This window comes from Diadema setosum, chromosome 15 (assembly GCF_964275005.1).
Source record: "Diadema setosum chromosome 15, eeDiaSeto1, whole genome shotgun sequence".
NCBI lineage: Eukaryota > Metazoa > Echinodermata > Echinoidea > Diadematoida > Diadematidae > Diadema > Diadema setosum.
This window is the reverse complement of record NC_092699.1, coordinates 30,959,989-30,979,802: the sequence shown is the minus strand read 5'-3', so window position 1 is coordinate 30,979,802 and position 19,814 is coordinate 30,959,989. Positions and strand designations below refer to the sequence as shown.

Below are 19,814 nucleotides of genomic sequence, written 5' to 3'. Positions count from 1 at the left end.
TTCGAGGAGTTTCAAGCGACTTGATAAAACGCAAATACAAGTACAAAATAATTACTGATAATGTTTTCTAATCAGTATTGCCGGTGACAGGATATAACGAAAAGAAAATGGTTAGTTGTCAATGAATGAATAATTCAGGAATATAGACCGGATTACTAAATCTATATTGATGTTTCATCCGTCCTGATTATTATGTTGTAACGAGCTATAACCTATTTATATAACCTCAAAAGCAATATTGTTGTCAATACTTGGAAGCCAGTTTGCATACATGCACTACCCATTGTTGCAAGTTTGGGCAAACCATGGGTGTATGCAAGGGGGGTCGGGAGGGTCGTACGACCCCCCCCCCCCAAAAAAAAAAAAAAAAAAAATTCAAAAGGTCCACTTTTTGTAAAAGACATTTTTGTTTTTCGAGGGATTTTTACCCTATAGATCTATACAACAGGAAAAAAAAAGTCACTTTTGTATGCACCAAATGGCCCCATTTTAAGATATAAAATTCAAAAACTCCGTACCGTCAAGGTGGGAGGGGGGACACCCCTTCCCACACCCTTCCCCCGCTCGGTCACTCCTCTCCCTCGCAAAGGTAAAGGTCCAAAAATTGTGATTACGACCCCCCCCCCCCCCCCAAGAAAAAATCCTGGATACACCCCTGGCACCTTTCAGGTTGTCAAAAAGAACCATCGTCAGAAAGACATGAATGATACCATTTGAATAATTTATGTTAGTAAACCTGCTTGTTGGTATACAATGGATTGAGTTCAATGACTCCGGACAGCGATTTAAAAACAGAAATGTCAGCAATGTGAATATTGTTCCTATTTATACCCGTGAGATTCCTGCAATTATCAAAGGGACGATATTTATATGGCCATGCATGTCCAAAGACTCGAAGACACGGCTGGTTTTAGCCTATTCATTTCCTCATACACCTTTATGATAATGATTAAAAGATCTTAATTAACTTTCCAAAAAGAAAAGAGCTACATTCGATACTGCAACTTGTATTGATTCCCATTAGCCTAAGCTCAAAGTGACTGTTTCTGACAATGAATAATCAATACAATATAATGAATATAATGTGACCCTGCACCTCAAAACAAACAAAAAGTCGCCAGACAGGAATTTTTAGTTAAGACCATATTCTGAAAGAGCAGACTTTAAGCTTTAAAATGATGTATAACTCAAATCAAATGGACTCTCCTAACCTATCTAAATATTGGAAAGAAAGCACAAACTCAGGAAAAGTGTGAACTGAGAAAAGAGGCTCTGAAGTACAGTGTCTATTCAAGCGCTTAATCTTTACCAAACCGTGCTGACTGTGCAATGAATGTGACAAAAACAGGAAGTAAACCACCAATGTAACAACAATGAAGGGATTATCAGATTAAACTGAAATTAAGCATACCTCATTAACACATTCTGTCCATAATAAAAGCCAACTTTCAAAGCAGTGGCACTATCCTTTCAAAAGTTATTAGAGTTGAAAGTCAAGAGTGTGGACAAGGTTTTTCAGAAATGAAAAAGGGATTCTAAAGACACACCTAATCACACTATTCTACCAAAAATGTTCGAGATAAACTGCTAAAAAACACACTTTCCTGCCCGTTTTATGATACCAAATTTTAGCATAATGTAAAAGAAGACCCGCTCTTTCAGAAAATATGAAAAAGTCAAGTTCAGCTATAGGTTGACCCATTTCACTTATTTTCAGTCCTCACGCAAAATCAGTGTGTGCGACTTTATGTTCGTTTTGAGGTGTACGGTCACATTCATCAAGTAGTTAAAATGGACAGTCACTATATAGGATTATGTTTAAGCATAAAATTAATTCATTGCCTTAAGATGTTTTCTGGTATGATATAGATTTAACGATCAGATCCGCAGCTACAACGCTGAAAATATTTGTCATATCAGTTTCTTCTTCTTCTACAGAAGCGGATCTAGAGGGGGGTTGGGGGGGTTGCAACCCCCCCCCCCCAAAAAAAAAAAAAATAAAAAAAAAATAAATAAATAAAAAAATCCGGGGACTTGTAATTTTATTTTTTTCTATTTATGGCAATGACCTCTATATACCAAAAATAGTGGTGTTTTAGATGCAAGAAAACGCCATTTTCACACACAGATTTTCAAAAATTCTCCCTACTGTGGGAGGGGGGAAACCCCCCCCCCCCCTCAAAACCCTCCCCCCCTCGCTCGCTCCGCTCGCTCGGGCTCGGTCGCTACGCTCCCTCGCATACCGCCCCAACCCCCTCCTTTATAAAAAGCTAGATCCGCCCCTGTTCTATATAGTAAAAATGTATAGGCCTACTCTCTAAATTCCTTAGAATTAGATGAGGGACAAATCCAAAATTGGATTGAAAATCTCAATCTGATAGATTTAGAAGTCAGTCTAATCTTTATGTCTTATTTCAGATTTTCCTTAACCACAATCTCATAGATTGATTTCTAATCTAAAGGGTCCTAAACATAACTCTCTTTAGATATGCTATAGTTAGACTACTAATAACCAGTCGATAGTTACAGGTCTTCCGCCTTAAAGGAAACCCAAACCCAAAGAGAAATGTGAATTGAGTGAAAGCAGCAACATTTTAGTAGAACATGATTATCAGTGAAAGTGGGACAATCGATGCAAAAGTTAAATGAATTTTTAAAGTTTTGGTGTTGGAACTGCTGGATGAGGAGTCTACTAGAGGTTATGACGTATGTGTGGACAACAACATAAAGAAAATATAAAGAAAAATTCACACACACTCACACACACACACACACACACACACACAAACACAAACACAAACACAAACACACTCCCTGACAAGTTTCAGAAAGCAGGAGGAATATTGCTCCGCTTAACATGTATTATGTCAGTGTCAAGTTCAAGGAGTGTGTAACTTTCATGAAAAAAAACAAGAATGATTTTTTGTGGAATTCCATTAACCCGTTCCATACTGAATTCTGAAATCCCCATAGACTTAATATACAGGCCACCAGGTTTCCGTACATATTTTGTAAATCAAACTGTTTTCGGACATTATTTTCACCATAATTCCACATTCTTCTTCATTTTTTTTTTTTGTGTGTATATCTTCAGCTGATTTTTTTTTTGAAACTATAGATTGTAACCAACTCAGTTTGAAAATGAAACAAACAAACAAACTTTTAACTGTGCCTGTGATTATTACTGATGCAATGAACAAAATGACCCAGTATAGTACCTATATCATATAGGCCCTACTCATTTTTATGGGAAATACAATTTTAGTATCAGCCCCTATTCATGTTTAATAATACAAAGAAGCAATTATTAGTAATGACGTCAAACACTATCGGATGACTGATGGCTAAATGGCTAAAAAAAAAAAAAAAAAAAAAAATACCAGAGACTAGGCCAATATGGGTATACATGTAAAATCAAACCTGCCTATAGCGGCCAATTGTGTATAACGGCCACCTGCCGTCGATGCGGCCAATAAAAAATCACCCTGCGCCTGCTCCCCTCGAGAGAAAGTGACTCGACCTTGCTCTTACCACAACAATATTGCTCCCAAGGACTTCTAGTATAGAGGCAGGGCAGGGCCGGCGCACTGTTTTCAAAAGTGTGGGGGCCCACTTCCGGGTTTCATGAGCTAACAAGCAAAAAAAAAAAAAAAAAAAAAGGTCCTCAGCTCATTCTCTCCCCTCCCATTGTAGTGCCTCTTGTAACGTACTTCCGGGTTGAAAAAAGTGTGGGGGCCCAAAGTGATGGCACCTTATGTATTCCTTTGTATGGTGTACAAAAAGTGTGGGGGCCCGGGCCCCCACGGCCCCCACGGCTGCGCCGCCCCTGCAGGGTAAGGGTTAGGGTTGGGCTAGGGTTTCAGATAATAGTTTGATGTGAGGATTAGGATCATATCCGGGTTATAGGCTTATGTTTCAGTGGGTGGAAAATGTATTATTTGGCTTTAGCGTGCAGATTATGTCAAGGCCGAGTAATAATTATCGCAAGAGCAAGAGTTTATGGAACCTGAGAGAAAAGCTGATAGTTAAAGACCTTGTCTATAGCGGCCACCTGTGACGGCAACTTTTTTTGTCTCCCTTGAGGCCTATAATAAATAGTGGCCGCTATTAACAGGCTTGCCTAAATGGACAGCTGCACATCCAACTTTTTACAGGTATCTTATTTTTTAGCAAAAAACAAAACAAAACAAAACACAAAATACTACTAATAAAATAAGATTTAAAAAAATGAATCCCTAACTCATAATGTACTCTGGTCTCTATCCGAATCGCCATGGGCCTATTAATTAAAGGGATAGTTCAGTATTGGTTGAGATCGTATGAGAATTGGGCTTTTAAGTTTTCGCAAGATACCAAGAAAACACTTGTGAAATTTTACAGAGCATACCATGTTAAGAGGCATTCAAAGTTTATTTGATGAAAATCGGGTTTGGAATGACTGAAACATCCAAAAACAAAGTAAAACAAAGCGATCGTAATAAATTGTGGGTCCCACACTTTATTACAATCGCCCTGTTTTGGATATCTCAGCCATTTCAAAACCAATTTTCATCAAATAAAGTAACGTTGAATTCCTCATGGAATCACATGCTCTTTCATATTTCATAAGAGGTTTCTCATTATCTCACCAAAAAAAAAAAAAAAAAATGTTAGAAACTTGAAATTAGGTGCTCAACCAAAACTATATGATCCCTTTGATAGGCCTGGGTATAGGCCTGTTATTATGATGATGGCTGCCACCACTCTACTCAGCCTAATTATTTAGCGCGAATCGCGTATTTTGAGATGGGTCCGCCTTACATAAAGAGGATTTTTGTGATTTTTCCCATTTTAAAGACTCGGATACCGAGTCCATCAAGCCATGGTTCACTGTTCCCCCCCCCCCCCCCCCCGGACGACATAGAATACATGTAATCATTTGAGCTGAGCTTTTTAGTGTTTTTCCCCTTTTTATATTATTGTTCTTTCAATCGATACCGAGCTGGCTACACACAGCTCAAAGAATGATTGACCGTCCATTTAGCTAGCTTTTTTGTGTGATCAATGACTTGTTTACTACCTAAGCTGATATTTGGGTGAATGAAACTAAAAGCAGGTTCAGGAACACCAGCTCCGGAGTAGGAGCCTACTGTTAAATCTTAGAAGAGCCGCACCTAAAAAACGATTAGAACACCAAGGCTCATGATTCATGCTCTTGACTGTGTTATGTTGTGCCATACTAGTATTCATGGCTTGGATGCTAGTCTAGAGGTTTAGTAGACGTGATCTCAGCAAACTGAGTTATTTTCTGAACACAAAATAACAACACGGTACGTTCAGTGTAGCGAACAATAGTGCAGAGCATCCCCTGAGAGGGCATTGAGCGAGACTATCGATCGCGATATGTTGTTTGTCCGATTTCACTTCCTCGTTTGGGCGCTGAACGAATAAGCAGTCTGTGCGGTAGGTCGTAAACAACTGACGTGAAAAGCCGGAAAATGTGTCTAATCGACTTTCAACTTAGCTGAGGGTTTCCCATAAGCAATATTTGGATGTCAGAGCCAAGGTTTGTATGTACTGAATATTCAAAATCATTTTCGTATGTGTGTTTTTTTGATGCAAGATGTTTGCAGACTGAGTTGTAAACAAATCAATTATGATAATTGATTGCTGCTAAGTCAGTAAGATGGCTAGTAAGATATCGTGACCCGCGCCTCCCCCGTCTTTGGTGTCCTGCCCGCAGTAACCCGTGTATAGCCGAACCGTTTCCGGCATGTGTATCATGTGTATGGTCGTTGTTCATAAAGCTTGCCTCAGCGTATGGCCTGTTCATGATATATCAGTGTCAGATATAGGGTCTAGACCTCTAGTTTTAACTGTACACTGTTACTCTGTGGTAGTGTAATGTAAATTGTAAGATTTAAATTTACATTTTCAAAGTCAATTAGATAATGTGCTCTTGCTTGGCTAGGTTGGCACTGCACTGTCTGTGTGATGCGGATAAAATGTAGAATTGAGCAGGCTTCGAATCATAAATGTGCACATTAACCCATTGAGCATGAGTCAAGTCCTGATGTACTTAGTGCAAGTGTCAATGGAAATTTAGCAAAATCAGCCCGTTCTCAGCAGGTTGATTAAACACACCATCACCAAGTTGATGGCTTTGAGTTTGAGTACAACCAAACTGAGCTGTGCTCGATCAAGACGTGGTTCTTCGATCAGTACCAGTAATACCACTTCATTCTTGCACTGTTGTCACACTAATTTTACAAAAAGCACAATGACCATACAGTCACAAACTTTCATTTGTAGTTAATACCCTATGTGTACGTCACTAGTATTGTCTCCTATCAAAATATTTCTAAACATTAGTCTTACAATTGTGTACATGCCTTGGATAATGTAGACATTCTGCATTGGAAGTTTGCATAAGGTAAACGGAAAGATCCATCTGACTGGAGAGTCTTTTATTTTTTGACGTTATCGCTCTCCTCCGGATCCATGAAGCCAGATGCAGTTTCAGCAGAACATATCCCAGAAGCCCAGATACAGACCGATCTTTCAGTCAAGGCGTAAGGTTAAACCAAACTCTTCTTTTTGCCACTCGGTGTGATGTAACACAAAATCAATAACTCTTGGATAGACGCTGTGCAGGAAATGAATTGCATGGACAGAAAAATATCTCTTCGGGGTTTATATTTGTTCCTGTTTTGACACCAAAACCTCTCAAAATTAGACTTGAAACTGTTCACTGATAGGCTGTCAACTACAAATAATGGCAGCTCAATTAATATTCCATTCATTGATTACTTTTTGAGAGAAGGAGCATTGTCTCATTTCAGATTTTACATGTTTGAATTTGCATCCGCGTGCCCTCCTCCAGATGAGAACTAAAAAAAACCCCAAAACAAACTTGGGAGACTGTATTACGTCAATCCCACCTACAATCTTTAAAATCCATATCATTCCAGCTCTATGAAAGTGAAGGCAATTTCAAATGTACATTGTATTAATCTTGCTTCATTACTCAGAGTCCAGTCTTTAAAATTTAGAATGTTTTTTTTTTTTTTTCCCACATGTGAGTATTAAAATTTCAGGCAAATTATGAGATAGACTACACATGTGTTTACTTTCTATGAATAGAAAATTGTTAGGATGCTGATTTTCGAGACACCCAACCATGTACACTGTACATAAAATCAACAGATAGATTTGTGGAATTTATTGTGGTTCTAAGAGCAGAGAAACCAATAACTCTAAAAAACCCCTTCAAACAAATTACACTGAACAAGGATGATGACATACAAGTGTAGAAGTTGTAGGAGGCGCACATGTTTCAGAAACTAGCAATTTCATTCCATTTCAATACTGCTCGCGTTAATAACAAGTTCACCTGTGTAAAATTTATGCATGCTTTCTTCTTTTGTTCTGCTTCCTTGAGCCCCAAGTCATGCATTCTACATGAAAGATAGCACTTGTCTGTCTGCTGCACACTGTAATCTATGGTACAAGCGTGTATGCACTGTGGCAAAGTGGATAAGACTCCTTGGACCTTGGACAAGATGTTTTCAAATAACCCACCATGTCCCTCTTGGCCCAGCTTGCAAAGCTAGGGTAATGATCATGACAGGGTCCTCTGGTAGAGCAGTGACAATACTGAAGAGGCTACCCTGGATAAAAAAATAATATTTTTATCATTATAATCATTAAATAGATGAAAATGGTATTTACACTACATGACACAAATTCTTGCATAGTGGGACTGAGAACTCTATGCTGTGATGTAGATCTATGTAGAATAGAATGAATGAGACTTAAAAATGTGAGTGATGCTCTACCTCTTGAGCAAGAGGGTCAGCGTGCAAGATTTGGTAATGGCACTGCTACATACAATGTAGTACTTATGACAATGCAAATAGTGTGTGCAAAATGTGTGTATGTCAATGGATCTCAAAGTTTCAGTCATGATACAGGCTCGTATACCAATATACAATGTAAAGTAGATCAGTGTACAGTATGTGTTCATTGGGTGATGCTGTATGAGGTGTGGTCAAAGAGGAGGTACAGTATTCATCGCATAATCGGGACAGGTTGGGAGTAGCAAACACGACCCCTTTAAGCGGGGTGCCCGATTTCGCGATGAGCACTCACCATACACTAATGGCACATTTTGGTAGATTTTTTGTGTAAAATATCAACAAAATCAAATATCGCTTGACGAAAAATTTTCCCGTTTATCAGAGGTCCCCGCCCGATTATCCAGTGAAAATAACATGCATTGGAAATGTTTCTGGGAAGCGTATGTCATTTAAGCAAGGTTCCTGATTATCAGATGCCCGATTATGCGATGAATACTGTACTAGGCGAGCCACTCACTTTGATGAACAAATAAATTGACAAAGACTTGATATGGCCGCCCAAATTGCTCAAAATTGTTGTTCTGTTTTCACCAGGATTGCGTGCATTTGTGGACAGTTGAGACCATTTGCCCCGTTACCGTGACACCCGCCTCCAGCACAAGCCACGATGCCTCCCGGGTCCGTGCCGCATCTGGACGAGTGGACGGAGGGTGATTTGGCCACCAGTGTGGACATCATGTGCCTCCTGCCCAATGGTATTTATATTCCCCTACAGTGCAGCAGAGAGGCAACATTGACCAGTATCAAAAGGGTGAGCCTGACAAGCTAGAGCTCTACGAGCAGAGTAGAGAGATATTTTTCTTCTTTTCTTTAATAAGTAGATACATTGCACCGTAGTAATGTGCACTTAGACCTGTGGTGTGTGTCTTGATGTGCAAGACCTATAAATTGTTTTACCAGTAGGTGCTTGAAAGACCAATATTTTTGATATCTCCGTTGTGAAAGAACTGGAATATTTTGGACACAGTGCATAACACCCCTAGTCCCATCCCATATCTGTGTTGGGTACAATGTATACCTTTGGGTTTATTTCTGCAAATGATTATGTATTTCTGGGAGGACATTAAAATCTTGATGTCATTACCAAGTCTGTATTAACATTCAGAAATGCGCATGTACATCTTGTACATGTTGTAAATAAGACTAGAATTACAGAAAAATGAATAAAATGCAGGTTTTTCCAAGAATTATGTGTAGTTTGGCTTCATAGGAGACATATTTACTCCCAATAGTACGATGTTTTGAATGATGGCAGAGCAATAAAACTATCAATTCAGTATTAAATTGTTTCAGGCAAATAATTGCATACATTTCAAATACTTTTTGAGTCACAATTTAATAATCAACTAGAATATGACCTTATAAACCTGTGGGCAACTTGTTTGTGTGTGTGTGTGTGTGTGTGTGTGTTTTTTTAATGGCACAATGTGCCAAGTTGATTCCATTTGCTGACTACTAGTGGCCAGCTCGGTCAAAATGTTTGGGGTCAGAATCATTATTTTCGGGAACTGGTTGTATACAAAGTAGTGTACAAATGGCCATGTCGTACAATGTACCGGTCCTACATGTACCTGCTTTGATATACTACGTATGTATGGGGTATAAATACATGTATATTTGACTGTATTTTGTTTTTGAGGGAGTGATATTTAAAGTACATTTTCAAAATTAACAACTCATGAGCTACTACATCTCCAAGGTGGTAGAAGCACATATTGTCCGATATGTACAATGTAACGTTGCCAATTTCCTCTTTCTTAATAGGGTTTCTTCATAGCCCTGCTAGCTGCTCAAGCTAATAAGAAAAAAGAAAAGCCTTTTGTATTAAAAACATGATAATAGACATAGTGATGTCCATGAAATGTAAATTGAAGAGATATTATGAGTGTTTGTTACAATTTTTTGTGCAAGCAAAGAGTAACAGGCCTACCTCACTTGAGGAGACTTCGCAGCAACTGCTGCAGCTTTGATATCAGTTGCCATGATTCATGCGACTGGAAAGACCAAGAACTATAAAATTGCTTGCCCCCCTACCAAGAAGGCAACAGGTACAGAGTGTACTCCAGAGCGACATCTGAAACGACTTCTAACAAGGTGACGTCTTATTCACCTGGAAGTCGCGCAGACGTCGCTACAATGTCTCAGAGACATCTTCTCAGTCACAAAGATGTCTCTGGTAGGTTGCTATGGGTCTTCTGAGGTCGTAAAGATGTCTCGGGTGACCTCGCGGAATAACCAGGAATAACATCATGTTTCAGACTTCAAGGACAGAAACATTGAAATTTTGTCATTTTTTGCACACGATCAATGGAAAATTGTGAGGTTATGACATGATTAATAGCTCACTTAGAATATTTGCATACATGTATTTTTATCTACTGCACAAGAACTGTTTTGCAGAAATTAGCAAAAATTCAAAATGTCATAACTTTCATATTTTTCATCTGATTTCAGTCAAATTTTTACCGTTGAACTCGTAAGATTTTATTCTTTTTTATCATACTAACTTGCATTTGGGCTGGATTTTCCCCTTTAACTCCACCATACATGTAACTGTTACAAATGTAGGTTGACAGACTCCCCGTATTACAAGACTTGGGGAACGTCGCTCGGACCGTAAAGTTTCGCTACTCTACTGGCACACAGGTTTATATAATATCAAAACTTGTGAAGGAGCCACCAGCTCAGTTAGAAAGTTGTATCAATTGGCAATTAAAGACCACACTGAATAGAGCTCTGCATCCTGAAATGAATTAAACAGTTCTTATTACAGTTTCTGTGTGGTTCATAGAGCAATTATCACCTTCACTATCAAAACACTTGATCAGGAAAGACCTCTTCAGAAAAAAAAAAAAATGTGGAACAAGAAGAAGAAAGCATGGCCAAGAAGGATCCACTTTAAGAGTGAGTGGGTCTAGGACTTTTCTCACAATGCAATTTCCATTTCTGTCCATATGTATGGGCTGCAGTGTCGAAAATCCCCGCTTCAACGTGTTTAAATGTGTTTGATTAGCAGTGTAAGTTTGAAAATTTCACATATTGTAGCTGCCTTATCAGTTGCTCATTGTATGAGCAGACCATACATCAATGTATGGTGAACAACATACAATGTAATGACAACAAAACTACAAACTTTCAAACTCACATGTCATGTACAATACAACTGTAAACTAGGTATGTTTCCACTCATCTTGCACTGTGATGGGAAAAATAGTGATAGATTCTTGTGTGTGGACTAAAAACAAGTGTAGATGATAGACTGCAATGAGATATCAAACATTATTCCATTAATGATATTTTTGGAAACTCTCAGCTATACATTTGTCTTCATCAGCACACCATCCAAGCCCACGGTACAGTCGTGTACGTCGTGGGTAGTTTGTAGGATCGAGATTAGTTGCGGCCGCGGTATGACAGTTGTGAACAGGCACAATCAGACTGATATAAAAAACACAATGCATGCATGGAATCATGATCTTTAGGTGAATTTCCGATGTTTTTTCGGCCACCCAAAAACTAGTGAATTATCATGTATATGAAAAAAAGTTGATGTAGCCACCAAAAAAAAAATATGCAAGCGTGGATGTGAAACACAAATTTTTGACATTTTTAATTTTCATTCTGAAAAACCTTTGTAGTAAAAAATTGGGTGCGGCGCCCAGATCAGATGCATGTGAGGACGAGAAACTCTTTTTTTTACTTGGCCTTAATCCAGAGTCATCTGAAAGATTTGTACAAAGCTCGATTATAATGTAAAAATTTGGATTTGTCATGAAATGATTGTACATTGTAGATGTTTTAACTTAAAAAAAGTTTTTATTACTCTCTTAAATTGAGGTTTATACAAATCTAAACAAGTTTTTATTGCTCCCTTAAATTGAGGTTTATACAAATTTATCCATCTCATGTTGCTCTTTAAACTACCAAATTTTGAGTGCATTAATAGCTAATAGGAAACAGACCCCTTTATTTAAATAGCAGTGCTAAACACTGTACAATGTACATCGTGAGTTCTCAAGCAATGCCATCTACATGTACATACATAGTTTGTACATTTAAATGCACTTGCCCCGCATTCTGTCAAGGTTAAATAGCATTGTTACCTCAGCCATGGAAGGGGGTTATGTTTTCATTGGCATTGGTTTGTTTGTTTGTTTGTCTGTGCAAAATAACTCAAAAAGTTGTGTAACAGTTTGGATGAAACTACAGGTACATTTGTACATACAAGAAAGGTTGAGAATGACATAAGGAGTGGTCAGATAATTAAATTTTTTAGTCATCCAGGAGTTTGTATGGACTTTACGAAGGGCTTTTTATATTTTGGCAGGTAGGGTCAATGAACTTGGGAGGTCAAGGTGCGCATACATGTACATGTACTTGAGGTTTGCACTACATGCACTAAAGGTCGTGCTCTGCTCGGGCGAGGCGCTGCGCAGCTAGAAGCTGATGACGTAAAACAAAAGGCTTCTACAGATATTCGTTTTGGGAAATTGGGTGATTTTTAACAAGCTATCATCTATGGGGGGGGGGGGGGGAGATCAGGGGTGGAAAGGGGTGGAAAGGGGTGGAAAGGAGCTGTTTGCCGGAGGTCTGTGCTCTCAGAGTGTTTCTCTAGTTTTGTTATGTTTTTTATTAATTATTCATTTCCCCTTTGAGATCAGACATTATTATCAATGTGTTTTTTACAGTGATGTGATTAAATATTTGTGTATGTGTGTACATGTACACATCTGTACATGTGTGTGTGTGTGGGTGTGTGTGTGAATACTAAACACAATCTTTGCAGGGTGTTGGAAATTCATGGTGACCAGTGGGTTCTTTCTTTCCACCCACCCCCCCCCCCTCTTCCTAATCCCTGAACCCAGAAAGTGTAGTACATGTCCTGGTGTCTGCTTCAAATTGAAAGTGGTCTGATACCCCTTTCATAAACTCATCCTCCTATTATCCGCATAAGAATAATGCGGACAATTCAATAAAAAATGCGTTCACAAACTCTGAAAATAATCCGCATTATTTTTACGAGCGCCTGTCCTGGAAAAGGCGGATAATCGTCATGGTGACTGCACACATCCCTCCTGCGGGAAAGACAGGTGACGTTTGACCGCACCCCGGCAATTATCCGCATTATTTGGGTTTGCGTTCATAAACTCAAAATCTGGTCCCGATGCTGCTATTATGCGGATAATAGAAGGGTCGAAATAATGCGCATTATTCTATCCCCGCTCCGATTTTACGACCAAATGTTGCGGATATTATCCGCATTATTGAGTTTATGAAAGGGGTATTAGACATTATAATTTGAAACAGCCACATGGCTTAGGATCACGAATGGCTTTCAGCCAGAGACTTGCTACAGTTGTAATCCTCAAACAACTCTCAAATGTCAGCGGGGTTGGGATTCACAACTCCATGACCAAAGCACAATGTCAAAACAGAGCAAATGAAGTGTACTGTAGTTATTAATGGATTTCTAATTGACTCCTACAGCTGTAGGTACATATTTATAGTTTGTAGAAGACACAGATGGAGCATGCCTGTACATGTACTGTATATCTTGTATATCGTGTCTTTTGGTCGTGCAAAGCATGCCTTTGAATTGGAATTAATTGAATTTGAATTTGACAAGAGCAGACATTTGACTTGCATTCAACAAGAGCTGTCATTTTGTTCAAAGAATTTTCTGTGAATAAAGTTTATTCGCCAAAGCAGTCTTCACAACTTAGACCTTTTATTTGGTATCAAAGATTCCTTTAATACCAGGTACACCTTGTACCCTCTTTAAGTTCAAGCTTGATAGAACTTTATAACAAGAAGATGCATGGAGTTACAACTGTATGTACATTGTACAATGTAAATGCAGTGTACATACATACTGCAGCTTGGGCTACAACTGTTGATATGTTTAGTGTTGGAATGACAAATATACATGTAGTATGCTATAATACTGCTTTTGTACATCTTCTCTTCCTACTAACAAGGCTAGAAAGCCGTTTCATTGTTATTTTACATGTACACTGAATATTAGTGCACGTTCAAAGTGAGAAGTTATACATTGTATATCGTATAATGACATCTAAGACGTTTTTATGCCTCCGCCACGAAGTGGTGCCGGAGGCATTATGTTTTCGGGTTGTCCGTCCGTCCGTACGTACGTCCGTACGTACGTCCGTACGTACGTCCGTACGTACGTCCGTACGTACGTCCGTACGTACGTCCGTCCGCTTTCGTTTACGCGATAACTTGAGTAATATTTACTGGAATTTTACCAAACTTGGTCCAAGTATGAAGTATGATGGGGCAACGATTTGATAAGATTTTGGGTGAAATCGGCTAAAGGTCAAAGGTCAAAGGTCAAGGTCAAATCATGAAATTGTATCCGTTTACGCGATAACTCAAGACTGTATGGAGCAAATTTCACCAAACTTTGTTGGAGGATGATGTATGATGGGACAATTACTTGAATAGTTTTTCAGTGAAATCGGACAGAGGTCAAAGGTCAAAGATCAAGGTCAAATCCTAAAATTTATCTGTTTATGTGATAACTCAAAACTGGATAAAGCAGCTTTCACCAAACTTGGTCCAGGGATGATGTATGATGGGACAATTAGTTGAGTAGATTCTAGTGACATTGACAAGAGGTCAAAGGTCAAAAGGTCAAGGTCAAATGCTAAAAATGTTGCTATTTCCCCCATATCTATGCAATGCTAGCAGTTATTTTCTTGAAACTTAGTGTAGACATGTACTACTGCGTAAGGATTCTCCAGAGAGAGTTTCATGTCATAAGGTCAGAGGTCAAAAGGTCAAAGGTTAGGTGAAAATGTTTCAATATCACTTTTCTCCCAAATGGTTCAATGTATCTTCATGGAATATGGTACATATGCATGTACTGACTGGCAGGGATTATCTAGGGAATTTAGGGGTCATGGGTCAATAGTCAGGGGTTCAAAGGTCAAGGTCAACTCCTCAAAATGTTACTGCTGTATTTTCCTCATACATGTATACTAGTATATGCAATGATTGCATTATTAGTTTTAAAAGTGTTTGATATATGTACATGTATTACTTGATGGAGATTCCTTGGAAATGTCTAGCCAGAAGGTCAAAGGTCAAAGGTTAAGGGTCAAAGGTCAGGTTTAAATGAAAAAAAAAATATTTTGTACTGTAATTACACTCTTTTTTCATACCTTGAAAATTAAACTCAATGCATAAACTTATAATAAGGTCGGTCAGAAGTCAAGTAAAAATTTTCAATTCCCCAAATATGTGTACCTGCACTCTTTAATAGACAATTATAGCAAACCCAGTTCGTGGAAAGTGAACATTCAAGATATTTCTGACAAACCTGTTATTTCGATATTTTGCCAGTTATGTGAAACTGTCATCACACATTGTCAAGACATTGTACTATACACCTATTGGGAGAATCATGCATTATGGCGGAGGCATCAGTCGCCGTAGCGACATTTCTAGTTTATTTATTTATTTGTTTTCATTTTTATTTTTAAGGCAAAGAGCTTTTTTCCCTCTCAGACATTACATATGTAGCGATTGTAGGTCGATAGTGATCATGCAACCATTGGCCGGAGATTTACCATTTACAGTGCATAATGAGCTTGTAGAGAACTTTGTGAATCTACCAAATTACTGACACCGCAGTCTAATTAGAGATCTGCGCATAATGGCATGGTCTGTACGTTGTAGGCCTATGTATACAACGTAATGTTTAGTGGTAGTATTGTACAGGGTACATTGTAGGGTAATTTTGTATTGTAGTTTGCAATGAATTGATACATGGTTGACTGTTTGAATACAAGCAACTACGGTACTTTAATGTCAAAGCTAAATTTCAATTTAAATGAAATTTCCCAAATTGCTTTGGAATGGACACTAGCAGTGGGATAGTACAATGTAATGTGATAAACTGACAATTTATTGTTTTGACAGGCATGTCCTTTTAAAATATAAAAAATGTGATGTATAGTATAATACAAATAAACAAAAACAATGAAGACTCGTCAAGTTGATTTTTAATTGGTGGTGCTCTGATACATACATGTACTGTAAAGTGCAAATTAAATACTGGCCATCAATAGCCAAACTTTGTCGGAACTCATTCTTAAGTTTACACTCGTGTCACTGCAAATCACAGGTACAGTGTGTGACACATGTATTGTACCATCACTATGCTACATGTATACATTTCATGTTTCACAAACAATTGTAAGAGTTGATATTCACACTATATTAATCAAACATTTCTGGTAGAGCCTTAATAATGTTTGCATGTACTGATGTACAAATTTTGTACAGTGTACAGTACACTATGTGTTATCGGTACACAATTTGTATTTTCTATGTACAACCACATACAGGTTTATGTACCCTGTACATTGCATTTTAAACATGAAATGTGCAGGTTGTATGTTGTAGGCCCTACTGATGTACAGGTAGGGGATACATGTTGTATGACAGACCTGAACATAATAGAAAAAGAGCACAGAGTCTTTAGCCCTTTATCAGGATGGATCTCAAAACAGGAAAATGTCCTCGCCAGGAAGCTTATTTAGAAGCTTATTCTAAAACATCACACAAGCAGAAGCGTCATCCACACTATATCAAGAGAGCTGTGAGTTGTGAAAAAAGATGGCAACAACCTGGATGTGATTAAAGGGATATTGCAGTGTGAGCGTTAAAAAAAAAAAAAAAATGCACAAATGGGTGAGGCATTGAAATACATGTATGTGGTCAGAGGTATAGTTTGAAAGACATACACCACTTGAAAACATACATGACATATATTTGTTTGTTTGTTTTTTGTTCTATTTTATGATAAATATAAAGGACATCATGTACACTGTAACATACAGTACAAATGAATGTGAGGAAGAATTACAACTGCTGTAGGCAAGAAAAGTACTTTACATAATAAAAATATTGTCGCCATGAAAATGGTGACATAACAAATTTATGTGCACAAAAACATTATGTCAGTCATATTAAGTCTACAATGTACATGTACTGTATGTACCATATCTTTACTTACTCAGAACCAGCCTTGCTCAGTTTACATTTTGGTTTTCACGTATGATCATAAACCTGCAAGCATGATCAACCTTACAGAACAAAATCTTATTAGCCTGTTTTGTCCAAATTGATTGTCTTTTAATAGAGAGAAAGGTACAGAGCCTCACACGTACATGTATGTAATTATTGCTGGATTTGATCATCGTGACTGTGGTACACGCTGTACAAGTAGCTCCATTACAAGAAATTTGTATACTTTAATGTAGATTTAAATGTATAACCAGTGCTATAATTATGTAATACTAGTATCAGCATCTTTTCTTAAACAATGTTCGGTCAGAAAGTCACAGATTACACAATAGGTGTTTTCACATCAGCCCGATAAAAATCCAAGCTCGAGATATTTTTCGCGATCGCAAATTAGCGCGCTATTTCATTTCCTATTCACATCAGCCCGAACATTATCAAGAAGCGCTAGTTCGCATTAATTATCCTGCTATTTCGGAAATTTCCCGAGTTGGACTCGAGAAATTTTCTCGATCAATTAGCGCGCTAATTTCTATTCACATTATCAAATAGCGCGCTATTTCATGATCGGGTTAATTTCCCAAGTCAGAAAATAGCGCGCTATTTCGAAACATCGGGCTGATGTGAAAACGCCTAATGAAGATCCAAGCTGAATGTGTCTGTTGGTCTGTGTGTGTGTTCAAAGCAAACCAACATTACCCTCTTAAAGGCAATTTTATGAAAAATGTAACAGTCTATGGCTTGTCTGATGTGGTAGTGGCATTATATATTATTTCAGATGGTAATGTGATACACGTAGCATCGAAACAGCTGTATTGTAACTTTCCCACATCATTACGTTTAAGACTTTGCTCAAATTTTCATTGCCAATTTGTTTTGATATTTTTAATATTTATTTGTAAAATTGTGCCATGAACTTTTCACTCAGAACAAACTTCTCCAAGGTGCAGAATTTCCTTTCCTGGCAGTACTTGTCAGCTGAGGTGTAGACAACTGCGGAGTACGGGGACAGACAAGAGAGGCCAGATTACGGTGCCGCCACCAAAAGATGCTGAGACTTGACATTTAGTCTAACTGTACAGTCATCCAACTTGACCTTGCTTTGGAGAAAACAACATTCATTGGGGAGAGTTAAAGGCAGAGGGTGAATTAGGGAGAAAAAACAACAACATATCAACACAGACCTCTCTTCTCGTTCTGTTAAACTTTGATCAGGGGAGTGCGTAACATAAACCATTGGGTACAAAAAACGATTGTGACCTACTTCTTTTGCAACACAGTCACAACACAGGCTGGTTCTGTGTTGGAATGACACTATTAACATTCGTGCAAGAAACTTTTGAAGAGCAAACAAAGTCATTAAAGGACAGTCAGAATAGCATGATAATGTACATGTATGTGTACACAGGTACAGTACATCTTGCATTTTTCCATGGTATGAAAACCTTTTGATCCTTGGTGTGTAAATCTTGTGCATAAATGAAAGAAACATAATGGTACAAGCGTAGAAAGGCTTGACGTTACATATGCACAAATTTCTTGAGATTTTTCTCATGATCCAAATATCAAGATTTATAAAAAAAAAAGATATTAAATTTGCCTAAATGTATGTGGACATTAAAATCCCACTAATTAGTGCGATCAGCATTGCAATAGAAATCTCAAGAAATTTTGCAAAAATTATTTTGAAATTATATACCGGTAATAATAATTTTAGAAATTGCCCTATATACACATGTGTAATTTGCACCATGGCATGGGTGTGAATGCTTGAGATTTTCAGTCCTGTCATGATCCAAAACACCATCAAGGCAGTGCCCCAAACACAAGGGCAAGTGCAACCATAATAGGTTTTGGACAAGCACAGTTTGGTTGATAATTTATCACGTTTTGCACTTAGCAGGATATTTCTGTCCATCTGAATGGGCGCACAGTACACCGTATCTCAGCAATTGGATCGCAGTTGTTTCGTCTACATGAATGCGACTGTGTTCGGCTGCTCGGTGGCGTGGTGGGGCGTGTTGAATCGAGGAGCTTCTGAAGCTCCTTGGTAGACTCTCCAAACGGGTGCAGAAGGTATTAACAAAAATATTAAACCATTTCCTCATTCTTGCTTGGTACCAGTGCCAAAGTGGAAATAGTCAGATGACCAGAGACTTGTTCTTTTCAGTGGCGATGCTTGCTGCAACATGGAGACGCCCAATGTAGGTGAAGAGCAGTCATGTGATATTTCAAACACACGGCGGAGATGAGTTCTTGGCTCATGAATAGAAACCTTTGTGGGACATGTTTGTGATGTCTCTGTTTGTCCAACCGTGAAACACAATGAAATGCATTATTCCTATAGTTTCTTTGTAATAACACTGGTGATCATAGTGTATAGCGTCAAGGTTTCTAGAAGTCAAAGAGATCTGCACTCACCCGTGCAATAAATGTCCCAGGGCCTGAAACCGTGAAACTTTTGTCTAGTATGGTGGCACAGTACACATGTATCTCAAAAGACCTTGCTGTTTTAGATGTCATTGAAATGCCTTGCCGTAAAATGAACATGGCGGAAGTAAGAGAATTTACTGTCGAAAGCCGAGGCAAGGAAATGTATGATGTGTTGTGTACCTTTAAGGCGGTGACTGATTGTGAATCACAAGCTGCTGCAGCTTGCGTTTCTGTCTGCCACCTGAATATTTTACCCGCCAGGGGGTTGTCAAGTTTCACTGCCACGGAGTGTGCCAGGCCCGTAATTTGTTACAGTATGTGGAAGCTGTCAAGTTGATTTGTTCGTAAAATGTGAACGCTGCATTTGGTTGCATGCAGACCCAGGACCCTTTCTGGTTGCATCTGTCTTTGATGACAGATGTCTTTAATGTC

The 19,814-nt window shown here is 38.4% G+C and overlaps 1 protein-coding gene across 1 annotated transcript in view; it reads left to right on the top strand.

The window, feature by feature from the left end:
• The first annotated feature begins 5,408 nt into the window (after positions 1 to 5,408).
• LOC140239324 (phosphatidylinositol 4,5-bisphosphate 3-kinase catalytic subunit beta isoform-like) overlaps positions 5,409 to 19,814 on the top strand; it is a 63,309-nt gene continuing 48,903 nt past the window's right edge. The window contains exons 1-2 of the mRNA XM_072319197.1: positions 5,409 to 5,545; positions 8,433 to 8,649. Of these exons, the coding sequence (XP_072175298.1) occupies positions 8,506 to 8,649 (144 nt within the window). The 5' untranslated portion in view covers positions 5,409 to 5,545; positions 8,433 to 8,505. The remainder of the gene's footprint in view (positions 5,546 to 8,432; positions 8,650 to 19,814) is intronic.